Source organism: Apis laboriosa, unplaced genomic scaffold (assembly GCF_014066325.1).
Source record: "Apis laboriosa isolate Shangri-la unplaced genomic scaffold, ASM1406632v1 scaffold1_cov151, whole genome shotgun sequence".
In the NCBI taxonomy this organism is placed as follows: Eukaryota; Metazoa; Arthropoda; class Insecta; order Hymenoptera; family Apidae; genus Apis; species Apis laboriosa.
The window spans coordinates 3,235,242-3,251,855 of record NW_025222279.1 but is presented as its reverse complement, the minus strand read 5'-3'; the positions used below and the strand labels follow the sequence as shown (position 1 = coordinate 3,251,855).

Sequence of the window (16,614 nt, the reverse complement as noted above, 5' to 3'; positions counted from 1 at the left end):
TTTATTGGATTTTAACGAGTTTGAAATTTTGTTTCGTTCGAATATCGAATGGTTCGAACGATGAATTAGTCATGTTTTATCGTTAAGATCGTTATGCGAGACGCACACTTGATTCACTCGTTACTTACTGTCAGTAATCGTGAAATTTTTTGAAGAAATATGATTACTTATATTTATTCGAGACATAAATTTAATAAAAATAGGATTGTTTCAATTGTTAAATAGTTAATTAACGCTCTCTTCGAATTCTAAAATCGTAGATCTTTCTAAAAAAAAAAAAAAATGTAGGGAAAAAATCACATTGTTAAAACATCTTCCGCAATCACCTATCGATCAATGGAATAATTAACAAGCCGTTCTAAACGCATTACGGATGTAACTATTCTGTCAACGATGGCCCAAAGAGAACGATGATCGACGCGTGTTGGATAAGGATAAACCGGCAATATTCCCGATCGATTTGCCGGGAAGGGAAGGAAATTCGTCTCGCGTGGCTGCCAACAACGAAACGACGCGGAAAACAAAATGTAAATTGCTTTCCTTTTCGACCTGGCCGCGTTTGACGCGCGATTTATCGGCCGGATACGCGGAACATCGGTGGATCTGCAACTTTTCTCACACTATCCACGCGTCTATCCCATCCACGATAAATCAACCTTCTTCCACGGGACTACACCGCGTCATTCAATGTCGACGAGCAATAAGTAACGTCATACAGAAAGGTTGCCACGCTTCGATAAGGGCTCGCCTGAGAAAGGCAAAGGCGATCTTGATGTATCGTCGTGTGTCGAATATTTTTCACGCGGTGTTGGAAACTCCCTCGAGGCTTGTATCGTATTTTCTCTCTTTCTTTCCTTTTCTTTCTTTTTTTTTAACTTGAATTTCTGAACGGATTTTATAAAATGTTCAATAAAATGTTTAATCTAATTGGTTGCAAATACATGTTATTAACACAAGTTTAAGGAATTTTTTATTGTTGGATAAAATATTTAATTTCTTTTTCTTTCTTTTTTAGATGGACCTCTAGATTTCATTGTCGAGCCTTCAAAAAGCCTTTGCAAGTCAATATTGGTCGATGAAATGAAAAACGTATTCTTCTAAAGATATATAAAAATCTACGATGAATGGTATAATTTTGAAAGTGTTTCCAGGGGAGAAAGTATTTTTGGCAGCAAATGATAATCTCTATCGATAAAAAAATCCAATATTATTTCCTGGCAATTAAACCTTCGTTAATTAGCAAATTTATCACGCCGTTTAACGTACATTAAATTTAATTGATCTATTTTCGATATATATTTCATAGCTTGATACCGCATACGTCATTCGATCTTGTGACTCATTTATCATCGATATTCAGGTCACTAGGAAGGACCAATTAAAAGTACTTATACGTTGCAACGTGAGTGAACAGCAAAAATAGGATCGTTACGCTCGACGGGCATCGACGAGAATAAATTGAATGAAACAGGGAGAGGAGGAGGAGGGGAGGGGTAGAAGAGGTGGAGGGGGGGGGAGGGAGGGAACTTAACTTTTTTATCTCATCGACTTTCTCCATCTGTCGGCCGAATTTTCACATCAAATATTCAAATTTACCAGGGAAGGGAAATTGAATTTCAAACGCATCCCCCTCGTTATTTTTGAAATCTTTGCGCCACGTTTACCCAGAGGTCTGCCTTCTGGTCGGACGGAATCCCGAAAATTTTAATTAAAAAGCCGAAGCGCTTCGTTCCAGCGTCTTTTCGACTCTGGATAAAAAGTGACGCGTCACGTAAACTCGCGGGAACGGTAGATTTCAAAAGAAATCTGAAATGTTCCTGTGTTCCCTTTCGTTCTAGATTTTCCTTAACTTAACTTGTCGTTTGTGGAGAAATTAGTGAAGCGGAGTAAAAATTTCACTCGAGAATAACAGCATATTTTTCTAATTGCGAAAATACAAAAGTATCGAAAAAAAAAAAAAAACTTTGATTATTCTGTGAATATTTCTGTTCTGAATATCGAACGAATTCTTGACAAATAAGAAAATGTTTACTTGTGCTTTTGAGTTTGCAAAGTTCGGTAATAATATTACAGGTTCGGTTTACGCAACAATAATTACGTCAATTATCGCAGATCAAACGCATATTCTCGCAGACGGAGATTACTTGACGTTTTACGCACGAAAACGTAGCGAAACTTCCATAAACCAATGAAACACCCGTCTCGTTGCGAAACTCAAACAACCGAACACCCTTTCAACTTTCCTAAACATCCCATCCATCCATTCTCACCTAACTCCTCAAAAATTCATTTGCACTGAAACTCGCGAAAAAAAAAAATTTCCTAGGTTAGAACGTTCACGAACATTGAATATTTTTTTTTCTTTATTCATTTACAACTTTTACTCTTCCTTCTATACACATATAACGCATTTTACCAAATTTCTTCAAAAATAGCAATATATAACATTCAAAATTCATTGGATGTATAAACTTATATTCGAAAAGGTAGAAATTTTCATTCTCGAAACGAAATCACAACACCTTGAGAAGAAAAAAAAATCAATCATCGTTTCTATCGCCATCTCACTAATAAATCGCGTTGGAAGCGAGTTCATTCACGATTACTCGCGGCGCGTAACTCGATCAGTCGGCGATGAATTTTCCATTGCGCAAAACCCGGTGCAATTAAGAGTCCGCGCAAAAATTGATTACGCAGCCACATCCTCTCCCAGCGGGACGTAAGACGAGAGGCAGAGGTTGGAGGAAACAGTGTTGCGGCAACAGCAACGGCGCGCACGCTGCGCCTCTCGCCTCTCGCCAGTGACGCAAATTTTCGTTGCGGCGGAAACCTCGATTTTTCCCGGAACCGCGAGACTCGCACGCATCCAGAGAGTTTTGGCACCGGTTCACTTGCTCCCTTGGCGCAACGAAACTATACATACGGCGTTGGAGAACACCCTCTGCACCACGTACAGGGTTGGCGATGATCAAGATGGTCACAAAATTCGAGCCTCGATAATTACTCGAAAGATATATGTTTTCTTAATTTGGACACGGTGGGTTAGTATATTTGGATTTTCTGTCGAGTTAATATTCGATAATGTTAACGTTGGAGAGATGAACGAAATTTGAAAAACGAAATTTTGGAAATTTTTGAAAGATAGACGTAATTTTTTTTTAACTCGATGAATTAATTTTGGATTTTTTATCGTGTCTTGCGCGTGTAGTCGAATTATCGAAATTTCAGTTTCGATAATTTCTGAAAGACACGTATTTTTTAACTGGAGTAGCGTGGATCGTTAATTGTAGATTTTTGATGTCGAGCTTTTCGTGCTTTTTGATGATATGATTTCTTCGAATTTGTAATAAAGTTTGAAAATGAAAATTTGTAATAACGTATCTAATATAATGCGACGAAAATTTAGAAATAACGTAGCATTCGAATATTAATGCGTAATATATTTCACATTATCTGCAATCTATTTTGAAATTTATTTGTATAAACATGTTTCAGTTTCCTGTATTACAACATACTCTACAAACTTTCTCTACAAACGTGCGAATAAAAAATAATGAATTTAAAATTACACTTTTATTCCAACTTGCAACGTTCCTCATATTATGTAAACAGAGAATTTGGTTTAGTTCTTTTTAAGGTATAAATCGATTGGGTGCTCGTTTCGTTCAATGATTCGAGGAATCGGCTGTTTCGATCGGGATTAGAATCAGGTCAGTCGATGACCCATAAACACGAGCGGCATTAATACCGATAAACTCATTAGGATCGGTGTGACTGGATGTCCGGTTCGACTAATGATGGAGATTCAAGGCATGCTTCACGGTTGCGGTTGCACACTTCGGATATCGAGTCGAATCAGCGTGAAGAGCGAGGCACAGATATTAATTGAAACCAGAGGAGAAAAAGCTAAGGAGATAAACCAATCTTTAAAAGAAAAGTTCTATAGGGAAAGTTGAATAGTTACAGAGTTATCGATAAGATTGAATTGTCGTTGGAAGTCGATAACGAAGGCTGAAGAAATATTTAAATAATTTTCTTTTCCTCGAAAAAAAAAAAAAGAACGTCTAACTTTTACTTGATACGATCTAATAAATTACAATAAGCTTTCCTTCCTTCTTATGTGTAACGCCCTGGACACTTTCACTTCCTAAGTTATGATATTACGTGCAACGAAGTATGAGAAATTATAAGTATATCAAGTATAAAAATGAATTACTTTTTTGATAAATTTAAAGAGATTTACAAGAAAATTTACAACATCGAGATGTATTGAAATATTCATAAGGGATGCTTCGGATATATTACTTTGGATATTTTTCTATTTTAAATTAAATTCAACCAATTTTTATTGTGCAATCAAAATGCAAGAGAACGATCCAAAGCACTCCGATGAAATATAGATTTTTGAAACGTTTAAAGAGATTTACAACATCGAGATGTATTAAAATATTCGTAAAGGATACTTCAGATTCTACTCTTTGTTTTAAATTAAATTCAACTCTTACCGTGCACTCCCTTTAATCAAAATTTGAGAAAACGAAAAAGCACTCCGATGAAATAAATATTTTTTGATACATTTAAAGAGATTTACACCAAAATTTACAACATCGAGATTAAAACATTCATAAAGGATGCTTCAGATTCTACTCTTTGCGTTTCAAATTAAATTCAACTCTTATTATGCATCCCCTTTAACCAAAATCTGAGAAAAGGAGAAAGCACTCCGATGAAATATAGATTTTTGAAACATTTAAAGAGATTTACAACAAAATTTACAACATCGAGATATATCAAAATATTCATAAGGGATGCTTCAGATATATTAAACTCTGGATATTTTTTTATTTTAAATTCAATCAACTCTTACTGTACAACCAAAATCAGAGAAAACTCCAAAGAAATATAGATTTTCAAAACGTTTAAAGAGATTTACAACATCGAGATATATTCATAAGGGATGCTTCAGATATATTAGACTCTGGATACTTTTCTATTTTAAATTCAACCAATTCTTACTGTGCAATCAAAATGAGAGAAAATAATCCAAAGCACTCCGATGAAATGTAAATTTTCGAAACGTTTAAAGAGATTTACAACACACGAGATGTATTAAAACATTCATAAAGTATGCTTGGGATTCTACTCTTAGCGTTTCAAATTAAATTCAATCCTCCTAAACGAAAATCAGAGAGAAAAACGATCCAAAGCACCCCGATGAAACACGGCAACATCCACGTGCTTCTCGATTGAAACTCACCCTGGGAATAAATCGGGAACTCGCCGTCGCTGTGGCTGTGGGTGAGCATCCCCGTGGAGTAGAACTGCCACAGGGCCCTCTTCCGGCTCTCCTCGGACGTGCCAGCGAGGACCTCGTCGTCGTCGGCGTGGTCCAGGAGGCTCAGCACCTCGGACAGCGACAGGTTGACGTTTATTTCGTCAGCACGGCGCGCGGCACGACGAGGGAAACCGTATCGTTCGTAGGCGCGGCACCCGATCTCGTCCCCGGCCTCCACTTTTCCCGCGATCACGCTCGCCTCACCGATGCTACCCCGGCATCGCGTGAAACTCGCGTGTCCACCGAGCACTGGTATCCGATTCACCTCGAACCAATACCGAACGCACCACCGGGTACAACTTTCGCCGAGCCGATCATCGACTTTCCCTTTCCGCACACCGCCGATCTCTTCCTCCTCCCTTCTCTCCTTTCCACCTTTCTATCCTCGTCTCAACTGGAGAGAGTGGAAGGGAAGATCGATCGAGGAACGTGGGAGGAGGAGATGCCGCTCCTCAGATTGGCAACAGAGGTCGAGACATCGAGTTCTCGACGATTCTCATCGGCGTCGATGGTGATCCTTTTCTTGCTTTTCGTCTCTTTGGAGGAAAAATACACGTTTGCTCGCTTGGATCGCTTGGATCTGGTTGGTTGGAAGGAGTTTAGTTTTACGATTGTTGGTGTAATTAGGTATGTAATTAATTTCGAGTATTTGATTAGCGTGAAAGATTGAGTCATGGAATTCTAGTGTCGATCGGTAAATACGGGAAAATGTTTCGCAAAGAGAAATAAAGGATCACGATATCGTCGCTCCAGTTCGTTTGGCGAACGCGAGAGCATAGAGCGGCGTTAATAAAACGTTTATACGTGGAATGCCGGTATCTGCAATCTCTGTAATTCGATAAGCAGTTACTTTATGTAAGCCGTTTTAATCGGTCGTGAAACAAGGTATACGCGTATACGCGATTCCACCGTTAAAAATTGCCAGGGAAGCAATTTCGTGTACACACGGACGAATTTTGTTGGCACGAGCACGACCAAAGTTTCCACGAAAAGTTTGCCAATAGTGGGACAATCCGTAACCTCCTGGGTTATAGTTTCTCTCCATTATGTTCGAACATTGAAATTAATCCCGCAAAAACGAATTAATCTTTCCAGGTTATTGAAATTATCATTTTTATTTATCTCGTTTCGAGAGACATTTTTTTTGATAAAATTATTGTACTCGACGCGCTCGTTTTCGAGACGAAACTGCAACTGTTTTTTACGTATCGTGATCTAAAAAGAAGCAAGGAGTAATTATCTCCCTAATTATCTCTCTTGCTTGTTGGGAAGAAAAAACGGTCGAGCGTAGAGAAATTAAAGCGTCAAAATGTTTTGTTCCAAAATTTGCTTAACCTCGATACAATGTTGAAAATACACGAAAAGTTTTGTACGCGTAATTGAATAATTGGGAAGACGCGAGAGAAAATAAATTAATATCGGTACTTTTGCGATACTGTTTCATTCGAATTATCCGAGGATGATAATTATATTTCAGATCGTGGCTGATTACCTCCGTTAAAAGACGTCGGAAAATAAATTAGATATTAATCTTCGGTATTAAGCTCGTCTTTTTGAATTTACTTAAAGCGAGTTCACTTTATAAAATTGAAATAGAATATTACCGAGGAATATTTTTATCGAGACCTCGTTAAAAACCACGTTAATAATTTAATCAATTTTCTATTATAATGCGCTGTAACCTGGTTTATGTATACTTTGTTACTATTTTATTCTATATTAGAATAAATCTCGACCTTTCCCCGTCGATCTAACAAAAAAAAAAAAAAACAAAAAGGTCACAGTTTGAATTCAACTCCGCCACTCCAATCTATCATCTATCAACTCCAATTCATTTTTATCAATTTTAACTTAAAAATTAATATATTTTACCGAATCAAAACAAATAATAAATACTATACCCGATTCTTTTATTTAAGCCTCCACGGCTTGAAATATTTACACATTTTATTAAAATTCACGAAACCGTTCTCGCTTCGAACCTCAATTCCCGGCAAAGAGAACAAGATCCCCTAAAATAAACCGAAAACTGGCGACCAGTTTCGGCTGATCGTCGCAAACAATCGAGGCTCAGCCATACGAAAAACACAAAGGGGAGAGGTGGGCGAGGAACAAAGAGGGTGGCTGGATATTTCCCCCGTCGTGAGCGGGCATAGCGAGACACGTCAAACGTCCTCATCATCGAAACGACGTTGGAAACGACGTGTCTGTCGGAAAGGCGGAACGAAAGGCGAGAATAGAACGAAACAGATAACGAGAAGGGGGGAGGGGGAGGAAGGGGGGAAGGGGGGGGGAGGGAGGAAACGAAAAGAGACCAAGCGTCTCGATGCGTCGCGACGCTTGGTTCCGCGCACGTAAATTTATACCACGGCTATTAATACGTCGGACCTCGCGGGTTGATCGATCGCTCGAGGGAAAAAAAAAAAAAAAAAGGACTGGAGAGGAGATTGAAGAGAACTGTGTGACTTTAAACGTTCAGGAGTATCCCCTTCAGATCAGCGTGTCGTCTTCATAACATTAATGGTATGTGAAATTATGTTTTTTTTTTTTTTTCTTTTTTCTATATCTTTATGAAAAATTTATTTAGTCCGAGGAGAAGATTGAAAAAATAGATCGTGTCCAGCCCACTTATTAATCGATTTTGTAATATCAATATTGTAATATTACTTTTATTATTATTTCGTTCGATAAATAGAGAGAAATTATATCTTTGTTTTGTTTTAATTTTTTAAAATTATATCAATAATGAAATAAATATTAAATTATTTAAATAAAAATAATTCAAATTTGATGGATCTCGTTATCCATTCTTTATACTCAATAGTTATTTATCGATCAAAATAATTACAAACATATATAATGAGCTCACTGTTCTTCATAAAATGTAATTTATTTTTTTCTTTGTAAAGATAATCTCGTTTAAAATCCAAGTATTACGATTAATTCTTTCGATCTCTCTCTATTTTTATATATCTAGTTTTACTTGTATTACAATAATTTAAAATTTTTCTCGTAATAAAAGAATGAACTACGTTCTTTCGGAAAAAGTATTTTTATTATATTTTAGTTTTACTTCTACTACAATAACTTAAAATTTTTCTCGTAATAAAAGAATGAACTACGTTCTTTCGGAAGAAGAACGATTGGTTTAGATGAATCGAAAGATCATAATAGCAAAGCTATCGAGCCACCCTTATCCACGAACTCGATCCCGCGATCCGCCGCCCCCTCCTTCGTTACCGAGATTTATTTCCCGATCCCGATTGGAATCTGGCCGCGCTATCGTTGCGTGTCCACGAGAAATTGAAATTGACACGAGCACGTTCGCCGCGGGCAATAAATCGATATTACTATTTCTCCTTCCTATCCTTCCTATCTAATGAAAAACAGGCGAGAGACGGCTGTGTTTTCTTTCTGTTCCATACGCGAAACGTTGCAAACGTGGTCGTCGCCCATTTAAACGCGTACAACGCATGCACGGTGGTTGGTGGATGGAGGTTGATTTATTATCACGTTGCGGAAGAAATTCGAGAAAATTGGGAATAAAGTTGAATTTCGGGGCAGGAAAATTCAAAATTTAATCGAAACCCCTCTTCTGCGTTCCGATTTATAATACATTTGAAAGTAAAACTTTCGAGAATGTACACCCTTTTTTGAGAGTAAATGAATAGTAGGATATAATAACTTTCGTTCTCAAGACGAGTGATTCACACTAGCGAAAAATAATTTTTTAAATTTACCTATGCTCGTATCCTCGAGCGAGGTGGCAAGTTACAAATTGTAAATTATTTTTTCTTTTTTTTAGGAAGTGCGAAGAACTAATCTGTTTACATTATCTGTATACAGGATCGAACTGTAAAAGATAAATATAATCAAATTTCGTATCATTTGTTTCATTCAAACTGCGTCGATATAATTTTTCCTGACTGAATAGTTGCAAATTTATTTCAATATTGTCAACGATGCAAAGAACGCGACGATGCGCCACGAGTTTGCAATAAGTGTATGACGTGTGTATGAGTTCGTTTGTATATATAAATATATATAGTCGAATGATATAGAAAATATGGATATTCTCGCCAAGAGACACATTTAAATATTTGCCGGGTAAAAAGCACGTGATTTAATAGATTCTGCAACGTTGTAAATCGTGAAAGGAAAAAGCGAAATAATGCCCCTTCAGAGACATTATATTAACTGTATGCTCGGATAAAGATTGATTCGTAGTTGAAGAGTGGTTGGATTTTATATGAAAGCAGGGAATCGTCGTCGATGTGATTCTTTTATTAGCTTTCCTTTGTGTTCTTTCCAAATAGAAGATAATACCTATTTTTAATTAATATCGAATCTTTTATCTTTTAAAATATCAAGATGAAAATATTCTTTAAACAACCTTTTTATTCAATTAAATCAAACTCAAAATATCCGTAGAACATTTCCGAACGATTTTTATTTGCTCATTATCAAATTAGCAAAAATAAAAAAAGAATCGCCTGCAAACGTCCATTCAACCAACCAAAATACTTCCGCTCTAATCTAATCGAAATCGAATCTAAAAATCAAAACCACGTGAAAGCACCGCGCACAACGTGCTACAACTCGGTCGTAGCATCTCGAAAAATTCCAAAAAAACCTGGTAAAAAAAAAAAAAAAAAAAGAAATCCTCCATCAATCCTCGAAGGATCCACCATCGTCGAATCTCGATGCCTCGACTCATCGCTTCCTTATTTAAACACGCGAGCCGCACACTTTCCACGAAATATTTACCACGCACTACTCTCCGTCTCTCCACCCTTTCCAACAACTCAATACGATCTTTCACTTTCCATCTCTTCACTTTTCGATATCTCACCACACTCGATCCACGCGCGTTTTCGAGAGAGAGAAAGAGAGAGACACGCGAACTTATTCCCGCGACGAGCAGAGAGAACGAGCAGAGGGGGACGATCCAACGGATGGACGATCTATGCGCGATCCATAGGATCCGTGGGATATCCGTAGACGTCGTGCGTGGACGACGAGGAATGCACGCGTGCCGCGATGCCGATCACCGGTGGATCGAAGAAGGGTCGATCGCGATACGAAAACGTGCGTGGTACGCGCGACACGGAGCGGGAAGGACTTTCGTCCAGGACGGGTTCGATGCGCGCACTGGGGATGAGAGAGAGCCAGGGAGCAACCCGGAGAACAGAGAGCGCGGACACGGACGCGCTCGTCGGGCGGGGAGGGTGGACGAGGGTCGGGGAGCGAGCGAGAGGGCAAGGGGGCGGCGCGAATGGGAGAAAGAGAGGAAGAGGAAGGCGAAACGGCGCAAGCTTAAGCCCGCTACCGGGCTACGAAATACGCATACGACATAGTAGCGCACACCAGCTAACCGTGAACGAGATTCCCGATTCCGGAATACGAATGGCCCATAGTCGCGTCGTTGTCCCGTTTCGGATGTTATGTACAAGGTGCCTATATACAGGCTGTCTGGTCCACTTTCATCCACGGCGGAAGTCGTGAGTGAAAATGAAGAAGGAATTCGATTGGAAATTTGAAAAAAAAAAGGAAGAAATGAGATTTCACACGTTTTGCAATACTTGTGATTTTGTATATATAATTTTTCTTATTTTCTTTTATAGATTATGCTCTTACTCTTAAGTTGGTTCTGTATATCTATATATAGAGAGGCCAGTCGGTGTATTTCCTGAAAATTGCAATATTCGAGGATCTATTTATTGTTTAAACTTTCGATCGATAAATCGATTAAGTAAGTATCTCTACGATTAATTGATTTGATAAATTCATTTCCAGGAATCTGGCTCACATTGAACACTTGGTTTCTGAACCCTCTTGCGTCTATTTCAAAATTAACGTTTCCCTTAAATTTATTCAAATATCGATTTGCGCGTTAATACGATGTAAAAGATGAGAATGACGTGATCAGGAAGACGAAAGAGAGGGAGGGAAAAAAAGGAAGCAGAAAACAGAGAGGATAAATGGGCGAAACGAGGCGACGACGTAAGGGAAGCTGCAGGGCTCTAAGAGGGTGCATCTTCCGCGAGCGCATGGAACGTTTAGCGGTCGATTTTGAAAAGTGCACTCTTCCACCAGACCCCATTTCTCTCTCTCTCTCTCTCTCTCTCTCCCCCGCGAGTCGCCACCTGCTGTGACCCAGTTCCCCTAGGCGACCTTAGAGCGCGATTCCGTCCTAAATTCCTGCGTTAACAGCCCCTTCTCGCCGTTATTAATTATTATCGCGCTCGCAGATGAATCTCTAATTGAAGAAAAATAGTCGAGTGCATGGCAAACGTTTCAATCGTGCGGCGACCGTTTTAGGAAACGGTGATAATTGAAGCTCGCACGCGAAACCAAGCCGGCTTAATTGCCGGGTAATTATTCGAAAACGTTCGGTGAACGTGATGGATCGTGGTACGATCGTAATGGTCGAACGGCGATTTTTTTTTCCTTTCTTTCTTTTTTCATTAATTGCCCGAAGAGAGAGAATACTGGGATCGAAAGTGTCACGAAATTGGGGACGCGGTGGTGAATTGGTCGTTGCTTATCACGCTCGGTAGGGTTTGTTCCAAAGGTTTCGTGCCAAAACTTCGTTGTTCGTTAAGCTAGGCCGAGGCAGGGAAGAGAAGTCGCAAAGAAGTCGCGGAAAGATAAGGGATAAGTACGTCACGGTGCGATTGAATCATGTGAATATTGAAATACGTATAGCCTTTATTTTTTATCTCTCCCTCTTTTTTTTTTTTTTTTGTTTTTTATTTTGTTATCGGATAGAGAAATATTTTTAATTAAAAAGGGAAGAGGAGGGAAATCATTATTGGCCAATTATCTTCAATCTGAAAATATGCAGAGTTTCTTCTATTGCGTTAATTCTCAACTGTTTATGAAATGAGAAAAGATAATTAATAATTATCTGAAGAAGAGATTATAATATTTATGTGAAAATAAATATTTTTATCGTAGAAATTGAAATATATGAAAATTTGTATGTATATATAATTTGTATAATTTTACAGATGTGTTAAATTCTGTATCTAAACGATGCATTGTTCATTCTATACAAATAATTTTTTATTACGATCTGACAAATCGTATAACTCATTGGAATAAAAATTCGGTATTGTAGATCTGCATTTATTTTTGTCTGCCTCTACAACTGACAATAGAATAATTATTGCTGACATGTTATATATATATAAACATTCCATATTACTAATTCAATTAGTAATGCAATATATTGTTTTATTATATTATTAATAAATATACGTGAAAATTATTTCGACATAAAACATTCTGTATAAAATTACTACGATAAATACGGATATTTGAGATTTCATTGTCATCATTTGATACAATCAAAATATATTATTTTACCAAATAGAGTAGCATTCAATTCTACGAATTTTAAATATTTATTAGAAAATTTATAATAAATCTGAGAAAAAAAAAAGAGAATTTTAATATAAATAAAATTTTGATTCCAGTAGAATTTATCGTTCGAAAAATATCTTCTGGCAAACGAATCCCTTGTAAATTATGACTTTGAATGTTTTAAAAAAAATGTCTGTATTATTGAGACTATAAAATGAAATTGATTAGAATAAGAAAAATGCAATTATTTGGATATAATAAAAATTTTCTATCTGCTGGAATAAAGGAATTTTTAAAAAGATAGACGAATTAATGATGATTATCGAAAGAAAAGATATTCAAATCGAAGTTAACAAAAGCCAAATAAATCAAACTAATAAATAAAGATACATTGTATAAATTCATACCAATTATCCGCTTTCTCGATTTTGCAAAATGGATGGATATAAATCGAGTGAAACGTCAAAATATCAAGATACAGTCGTTACAGCTGATAAATCAGAAAGTACAAAAATATTGTATTCTCGACAGTGTATCAGAGATGTAATAACAATTATCAACAGATTTGCAGAAATGTAAAACATACGAATTCAATTACATTTCGCGTATGTATATGGATAGCAATACACCATTATGGTTAAAATGTTTCTTTTTCGATAATTCTCTTAATTCTATCTAAATAATCTATCTAAATAATTCTATCTAAATAATTCTATTTAATATAATTCGAACGAAGTATATTTCATATTTAAACAACAATTCTAACGATTGATAAATATTTCCATCCTCTTCGACGTCTGTCTGAAAAATGTTGCGGGGAAAAAATGGCGTGTATTGAAACGGGAAGAAGGGAAGAGAGGTAATCAATGTTTCATGCATCGAAGTACCAATCTACCCAACTTTGCAACTATGGAGTGCGGAACAGTCTGGTTTTCGACAACAGACAATTGAACGACGCAATGAAACTTCGATACGCATGGCAATTTATTTATTCGTGTTGCGTATTGAGAAATCGATTGGCGTATCGAGGATTGTGTTAACAAATGCTCACGATCATGTCGTGTAATTAAATTGATCGCGAACGCGATAATATTTCGGAACACGAGTCGAGGCGATCGTTTTCACCCGAGGTAAGCCACGGTGCATTTTCGTTTCTGATACGAAAAACGAGATCGATAAAAGCAACCAAGTGTGCTTCCATCTAACGTATCCACGAGAAGTGAAACGCAGCAGAGCGAGAAGCAAAGTTGTTGCCTTGATTATCACTCACCGGTATCGCCATTGCTCTGAGTCGTGGTTTCCTCTTGTTGAGGGCTCTCGTCGCTCGTCTGTGATTTCGTCGCCTCCTCCCCTGAAAAATTTACAACCGTTACAAATTTTGATAGATCAATCAACAATGACAATGGTCCAGAAAAGAGAAAAATAAAAGAGATACGGATAATTTGACGAGACGATTAAAGACTATTAAGACGATTACATTTTTACGCGAAAAGTATTTTATAGACGTTGGAAACGTCATCTCGAACAAATTAATTCCATTTTGATTGATCGATATGAAATTATTTAATGGGAAATTCAAATAGAGTCTGTCGAGTGTAATTACGCCGTACGGAATACGATTTACAAATGTTCCGGAAATTAGTTCGTTGCAATAATAGTTTAATGACAGTCCATAAATTCCACTTATTAAAATCATATCTGTGCAACGATGCATTCACAGACAATCGAGGCGTGAAGTTAGAAGTATAAATATTATACATAATCGAAGGTTTGATTTTTAATTATTATATTAAAATACATTAAAGATTAATTTTGTATAAACAAAATACAATAATCAAAAGGCAACAAATTAATAAAAAATAAATAAAAAAAAATTGTATGTATTGAAATTCATAGCTAAAGATTCGATATAAATTCTTGACGAAATTGAGGCAATATTCATACTACAATATCATTGGATTAGATTCATTTCAATTATTGCATTTTCATTCTACGCTTCTACGTGTATTTTGTCAATCAAAATTACAAAATTAAAATATGCATATTTTAATTAAAAAAATATTATTAAATGATAATTTTACATGATTTATTTGTCAACAATTAGTATAAGAGATAATAAGAAGGATTGAATGAATATGAACTGAACAAGCAAAAAACAAAAAAAATGAGAAAAAATACATAAAAACAGTTGTACAAACAACTGTTTAGTTTATTTTATATTAAAATTGAAGACATTACAATTTTAATTAATTATTGTTAATTCTTTTATATCATTATAAGCTGTAAAATACATTAAAAAGCAACGTATTCGTATATTTTAAAAAAATATATCTTCTAAATCTGTATTTTCGAAACTTTTGTGTTTCGACGCAAAAGAAGAATATCGGCGTGCTACCATATAATCCTGATAACAATAGTCTTTATCTTTTGTCATTTTTTTGTGACTTGTTCTCATGAAATTTGGAAAATCTCTTTGTATCAAAGATTTCCACAATTGTGAATCTGAACAGAGTTCACAAAATTGTTTACAACACTGTGCCATTTTTGTCAAAGTACGGGCATCTAACAATTTTAAAATTCTGTACTTTAATTCAATTGGAATAGCTTGAAGACTAGGACCCATCACTCCAGCTTTGATTAATATATCTGAACGTGCTGGTGTAGATATTGTATTTTTAAAACTATCAAACAGTATCATAAAAATAAACATAACACTTTTTAGATTACTAACATCACTGTAAATTTATTATACCTGTGAGATAATACTTTGAGATTAAAATATCGTCCAGAAAGATCAGTTGAATAAGGATTAACGTATCTTAAAGTTTGTACCATCATACTGTAACCTTTTCTCGCAACTCCTTCTTCCAATATAGGATAAAAACTTACAATTAATTCATCTCCTAAAGGTAATACAAATAATTTGCATTTTATATGTGGTACAGTTTCTAGTTGAAAATATATGTTATACATTCCTGTGCTTTCTATTTTCCAATTTTTTGGTATATGAAGAGACCTCAAGTTTGAACTATGAAAAATATATTTTAAGAAATACAATTAATGATTAGAAAAATATACACATTATCGAGTGATAATGCCTACCATTGCAAACGATCACTATCTCTCGATAGCGGATAAAAACCAGCCTCTGCTAATAAAACAATTATCAAAGCAACAATATAATCATGATGAACAGAATTTTTATTTAAATCTTTTAATATTCCCTTTAACGATGGCACTAGTTTTGTGAAAGTAATATCTTCAACTAAAATTGGTTCTAACATTTTTATTATTTTTGAATAATCTTAACTTCCAAAAAGAATGAAAGACATATCAAAACTCATTCTAAGTAAATATTTCGTTTATACGTATGGTATAGGTTAATTTACGGTTGCGCCATCTTCATCATCATTTTATAAGATTCTATCGCGCCATCTGTTTCAATTTGAAGAAATAAGCTTTTACAACAGATGAAAATCAAACCAACAAAGAAATATCACACGGTCTTAATTAACAAAACTAATAATATAGACTAAAACTAATATTATGTTTTAACAGAACTTTTATTTCTAATGCACATAAACATACTTGCCCAAAATTTTACTTTTAAAGATGTTAGAATATACCGATCCATGATAAAGGAAATAACAAATGTTTAACACATTTGTCATTAACTGTGATACAAATGAAACTTATTCGAGTAATGAAAATAGGTAATATAAGAGAAATCTCGCATATCTAAAGTAATTTAAAGCTTATCGCGGATAAGTTATCATGGTATCATTTTTTGTCGATAAGGGAGTTTACGTAAAATTTTCTCGATAATTAATGTACTTTATATTTATAAACACATTTCTAAAGATTTTTAAACATTTAAAGTAAAATGAAGAAAATAACATATGAAAATTGAT

General features: G+C 35.7%; 2 protein-coding genes across 6 annotated transcripts in view; both read right to left on the bottom strand.

Annotated features, from left to right (window-relative positions):
* LOC122712415 (phosphatase and actin regulator 4B) overlaps positions 1-16,614 on the bottom strand; it is a 331,216-nt gene that overhangs the window by 313,577 nt on the left and 1,025 nt on the right. Inside the window, exon 2 of one of the 3 annotated variants that reach the window (XM_043932084.1) lies at positions 13,974-14,054. In XM_043932084.1, coding sequence (XP_043788019.1) covers positions 13,974-14,054 — 81 coding nt within the window. Of the gene's footprint in view, positions 1-5,257; positions 5,693-13,973; positions 14,055-16,614 lie in introns of those variants that run through there. The other 2 variants (XM_043932082.1, XM_043932087.1) reach the window with 2 other exon arrangements.
* Positions 14,947-16,374, bottom strand: LOC122712424 (F-box only protein 7-like). Of its 3 annotated transcripts, XM_043932107.1 has the most exons (5): positions 16,292-16,354; positions 15,806-16,138; positions 15,679-15,731; positions 15,456-15,606; positions 14,947-15,384 (listed from the first exon to the last, which is right to left on the bottom strand). In XM_043932107.1, exons 2-5 carry the CDS (start codon positions 15,985-15,987, stop codon positions 15,021-15,023), a joined length of 750 nt encoding a protein of 249 aa, XP_043788042.1. In that variant the 5' UTR covers positions 15,988-16,138; positions 16,292-16,354; the 3' UTR covers positions 14,947-15,020. The 3 variants fall into 3 exon arrangements, with proteins under 3 accessions (XP_043788042.1, XP_043788041.1, XP_043788044.1); XM_043932106.1 differs by having other exon boundaries at positions 15,456-15,731; XM_043932109.1 differs by lacking the exon at positions 15,806-16,138 and having other exon boundaries at positions 15,456-15,731; positions 16,292-16,374.

Bases quoted from the DNA above. Each gene is read 5' to 3' on its own strand.
- LOC122712424 (XM_043932106.1), bottom strand. From the start codon at position 15,987: ATGTTAGAACCAATTTTAGTTGAAGATATTACTTTCACAAAACTAGTG. The intron at 15,732-15,805 runs GTAGGCATTATC...TATTTTTCATAG, and splicing joins GATAGTGATCGTTTGCAATG to TTCAAACTTGAGGTCTCTTC. The intron at 15,385-15,455 runs GTATAATAAATT...ACTGTTTGATAG, and splicing joins CTCAAAGTATTATCTCACAG to TTTTAAAAATACAATATCTA.